Source organism: Daktulosphaira vitifoliae, unplaced genomic scaffold (assembly GCF_025091365.1).
Source record: "Daktulosphaira vitifoliae isolate Bord-2020 unplaced genomic scaffold, ASM2509136v1 Scaffold_4, whole genome shotgun sequence".
Classification (NCBI taxonomy): Eukaryota; Metazoa; Arthropoda; class Insecta; order Hemiptera; family Phylloxeridae; genus Daktulosphaira; species Daktulosphaira vitifoliae.
Genome location: NW_026099575.1, coordinates 20145617 through 20150908, shown reverse-complemented (window position 1 = coordinate 20150908; position 5292 = coordinate 20145617). Strand labels below are relative to the sequence as shown.

Sequence of the window (5292 nt, the reverse complement as noted above, 5' to 3'; positions counted from 1 at the left end):
TATATATATATATATATATATATATATTTTTTTTTTTTATTTATTTATTTATTTATTTGTATATTACAAGTATAAATCATATGACTTGTAATCAGGATATAAATAAGGAAATAGAAGATTATGTAACTTTTCAAATAATCCACCAATTTTTTTAAATGAAACATTATCTACAGATTTGCATCGAAGCGTTTTTTTATAATAGTGATTTTAATCATTGTCAGATACTATCTATACTGGACCCAACTCTACCACGTCACCACTGTGCCGCGACCACACTGTTCTGGGTTTTTTTTAGTTAAAAGTCAATTATTTTTATAATTCATAATTTTATTAATAGAAGGTACTACTTAAAATTTAACCATGTGACATATGTCCATTTCCAATACAAAATAAAATGTTTTGTTATCTGAAATTAGGAAAGAAAATTTTTACTTGATAAATTGTTATTTTTTGTAAAATTTCAGTTACGATTGAAAATGTATAAAGAAATTTTAAATTATTTAAGCTATCATTAAACTTTAATGTTTTATTATTTTTATATGCGTTTTGTAATATTTTAATAATTTAAATTTTTCATGAGTTCAGCTGTCTAAAACAGTTAGCTGTTCTATGAGATATACATATAGACATTGTTTATTGTCCAGTGGCGTATTTTGAAATTTTTGAATGGGGTTCAGAGAGCTATTAAAACGTAGAATAGTAGGATGTGTTACTCTTTCACTACCCTATGTTACCATGATATTATGTTCATGAAGAGGGTCCATGCCTCATGTATAACCCTTCCCCACGAAAAAAAAATACAACACTGCTATGTTTATGATTGTTGTATAATTATTTAATTATTATTTCAAATAAGCCACTCCGATATTTTACAAATTTTATACAGGATAATGATACTAGTATTTCGGTTAAATACATCTCGATAAGTACACATATAAAACGGAAATTAGAGGTTAGGTGAAATCAATAAACTAAAAGATATCAAAACAAATACCGATGTAATAAATTGAAATATTCGGATATTATGCGTTATTCTAATGAAATTTAATGAACTATAAAAAATAACTCCGAACAGAGTTTTGCTTTAATGTAACTATTATCTTATATAAAATTTAACTATTTTAAAAGTATTTAATGATAAAAAAAGAAAAACGTCCTAATGATATATTTTTTATTTTTTTAAATTCGTCACTTTATTTTAACTTTAGTCTAATGAAATAAGGATTTTTCTCAATGAAGTACAGAATTTAAAGCACTATACCCTTCTAAAAATTATCTATTTTAATAATGTTTTATTAAAAATATGTTTTCAATAGAGTTAAACTTTTAAAACTCAATTTAATTTAATTTTAAAAGTCAACTTTTTTGAAAAAATGCAAACTTTATTTATTTTTGGAATTTAACGTTTTAATAAGGTTAACATGTTTTGGTTGGATTTGTATTAAAGTTTATTTTTGATCAAAGTTCATTATTATTAAAGTTTATTTTATTAAATATAGAGCTCGATAAGGGTTATACAGAGAGATGCCACTAAAATCAAATGACATCTCAATTTAAATAAAAAATTTCATAATGATTTTTTTTTTAATTAAAATAAGTTTTAGAAGGAGAAACGTGAAAAACTTTAATTTTAGTGATCGAAATTTTTGATTTTCGTATTGATTGTGTCATACATTTAAGCGACAATTTGTATAAATTTATAATTACTTTTTAGTTTACTAGATAACATTCCATTAATAATTTAATACTTAAAATAACTTAAATTATTTTGTATTAAACGTTTATCTTTAATGCTGTTTTTTTAAAAAATACATTTTTCTAGAAAACTGGTATTAAAACAAATTCTTATTCTGTTTCCTTGCCTTAATCGCAACTCCTTAGAGTTGGCCACGGTATTAAAACAAATAATTAAGTTAATGTACACAAATTAAAAATGTTGGGTTTTCTCTTGTAAAAGTAAAATCCAGAAGTTTCTTTAGAGAATCAATACTAATTTTGTTTTATGAGAAATTTGAGAAATACGTTGCATTATGATGTTATCTAATTTATTGAGTGTGCCGAATTAAGCAACGTAATTTTTATGCATAAATATTCCTTATTTCTTAGACCATCATATTCTTATTGTTATAACCAGAAACGATATTAACAACTTTGCTTATTTTTATTGTTTTAAATATTCTATAGCATAATGCTAAATGTTTAAACATATATAGCATTGAATTAATTAGTTTTGAAATATTAAATTTTTAAGTTATTTTTTTTTCTTAACGATTTAGAAAAAATGTTTATTTCCGGTTTTTTTTGTTTTATTACAAAGTTTTTATTTTCAATTTTTTTTACTTTTTAAAATAGTTTTTTTTTATCTTTCTACACATTTTTTTTATTGATAAAATTAAATTTAAAAAATAATTATCTTGCTTCTATTTATTTGTGTTATCTTATCTAATTGTCTCGTTGAACATTGTTGTCTGGTCCATTACATAGACGATAATGCGTCATGTGAAAAAATAAAAAAGTTTCAACACTCGAGATAAAACAAATTTTTTAAATGAAATTCGTTAAATAAATAATGACATTGGTTACTTGTTTCTCACTGTTTTATCTATATACTGATTTTTAATTGTTAAACAAATTATGAGTTGTAATAAACGTTAATAATATATATATTATGTTCAAAATACACATTTATACTAATTTCGCCATTGATTTTCTCAGAAAACTATATTATGTTAAAAATTATTTTGGTTATTTTTTAGTTTCATACATTTCTTGATTTATCAGTTAATAATTACAGTTTTAATTCACCTATATGTCTTATAAGCATGTCAACTTTTTGAGCCACTCAATTTCTCTTGATGTAATTCATTTTTTTTGTTAATTTTTCTTTTGAATATTGTAAATAACAAATATATCTGTTATAAAATAAATTATAGATCCATTTCCTATAATTTATAACTTGATAACTTAATTTTTTTGATGTGTTAACATAAATATTAAATTAGCTTATAAAAGAGAGAGTGACATATTTAAGATAATGGCTGAACGATAACAACTTTTAGACCAATACTCTGTAAGTTATTAGCATTTTAAAATATAGATGGAAATGAAGCATGGATGTTGCTGTTTTTATCATTAGTCATTTCAAGGTCGCTATACTTCTCCCGTCTAAGTATAAAAATGCTAATAACATTTGAAGTACTAGTGGAAAAGTTGCTATCGACCAGTTATCTATTTAATTAGATCATTTCCTATTTAATAAATAAGCTGGTTCAAAATACAGAGTGTCCTACTGAGTTTTTACATTTGTAATAATTTTTGATTCGGGAGATAATTTGTGTTTTTTGTTTTAATAACTGTTATCTTCTTAAACAACGTTTAATGTACATGTTTTATTATTTATCGCTAATAAGAAATATAAAGAAAATTGAGTGGTTAACATTATAACAATCACTCAGTATATTATTATAATTATTCAGTAGTTTTTATCATGTAAAATGAAATTGTTATATCATAAATTTATGATTTATAGATAAGTATCAACCCCGTTTATAGTATTAAAACACTTCATAAGGTTAGGAAAAGAAATTGGAATAACAATAACTTAAAATCATTAATTTTCAAAATAAAACTTAATTTGTCATATATTACAAAATACAAACTTTAAAGTAATAAAATATATACATGAAATTATTATAACCTCATCAACAAAAATTACACAATTTGTGTATACAGTAACAAATAAAATAAAAAAATTACTATACATCCAAAGAATAAATGGACAATATTTTGAAGTTTTGTTCTGACACAAAAGTGAATTGTCAAATTTTTAATTTGTTAACTTCAAATAATTAAATTACTATTAATGGTGTGCGTATTTGGATAAACCATATCCGCTTCCGTATCCGAGAGAGGCACCAGAGTATCCTAAAGATGATCCGTGAGACAAGCCTCCCAAAGCTAAACCGTGAGACAAGCCTCCCAAAGATGATCCGTAAGACAAGCCTCCCAAAGATGATCCGTAAGACAAGCCTCCCAAAGACGATCCGTAAGACAAGCCACCCAAAGATGAACCGTAAGAAGAGTAGCCGGACAATGGAGCTCCGTAAGAAGAGGTGGCTAGTGCTGGGACAGCGACTGGGGTGATGACTGGAGTAGGTACGGAATATGGTACGGCTTGGTTAATTTCTACGGGATATGGACGAGCAACTGGGTATGGCACGGCACGGTTTAATTCAACTGGTACTGGGTGTGGTACACTGACTGGGACGGCACGAGGAACTTCGACTGGGTATGGTCTATTGACGGTGACTGGTACTGGATGTGGTTCGCTGATTGGAACGGCCCTTGGGACTTCTACGGGCACTGGGTGTGGGACTGAAACTGGAACGTGACGGGTGACTGGAACTGCATATGGTTGCGGAACGGAAACTTGTTCGACGTGATCTGAGGAGCTGACCTTTGTGGGCACATGATGGCCGTATCCATAACCGGAACCGTATCCTGAAGCGATTCCAGAACCGTATCCTGAAGCGATTCCAGAAGACAGTCCCAATCCATATCCACCCAACGATGAACCNCCGTATCCTAAAGCGATTCCAGAACCGTATCCTGAAGCGATTCCAGAAGACAGTCCCAATCCATATCCACCCAACGATGAACCGCCTAAGCCCCAAGAAGCGTCAGAGATTCCGGAATATCCCAAGTTGTAACTTCTTTTGGTATTAGCTTTCTTATCAGTCTTGGCGTCTTCAGCAGCCAAGCAGTGACTGATTAAAGCTAATCCGACGACACAAGCCTGAAATCACGATAAAAAAAAATCGGTATTAATATAAAATTAAAAAAAATTGTATTTAATATTGACAATGTACCTTAAAATATTTCATATTTGATTATTTAAGTTACAGATGATATTTTTTTACTGATTGTGTGCCGAGTTGTTCTAGAAGACGACTGATGCCCAACACAGTTATGTTGAGGTATTTATAATTCTATGGTTATTCAATAGTATTGTTCATTTTATCTGGTTATCAATATTTCCCCTTAAAAAATTATTTGGAGTCGATGATCTGTATACGATACTTTCTCTACAATAATAGAGGTGGTTTCAGCAATTGCGTCATACGGGGTGATAGTTATGAATTAAGACCAGTTTTTGCAATTAGTTGCATACATTTAGTATATGTCACTCGGTCGCATCCAAATTAATTATGTAACATCCAGACAAGTAAACTACTTGATCAGCATCGTAACGATGTTACTGTCTTCAATGGCATTTATGTCAACACAATTATG

At 28.2% G+C, this 5292-nt stretch overlaps 1 protein-coding gene across 1 annotated transcript in view; it reads right to left on the bottom strand.

Annotated features, from left to right (window-relative positions):
* LOC126904980 (mucin-4-like) overlaps window positions 1-5010 on the bottom strand; it is a 9998-nt gene extending 4988 nt beyond the window's left edge. Inside the window, exons 1-3 of the mRNA XM_050684384.1 lie at window positions 4869-5010; window positions 4587-4795; window positions 3863-4526 (exon numbers count right to left, since the gene is read on the bottom strand). Coding sequence (XP_050540341.1) covers window positions 3863-4526; window positions 4587-4795; window positions 4869-4883 — 888 coding nt within the window. The 5' untranslated portion in view covers window positions 4884-5010. The remainder of the gene's footprint in view (window positions 1-3862; window positions 4527-4586; window positions 4796-4868) is intronic.
* Between the last annotated feature and the right edge of the window lie 282 nt (window positions 5011-5292).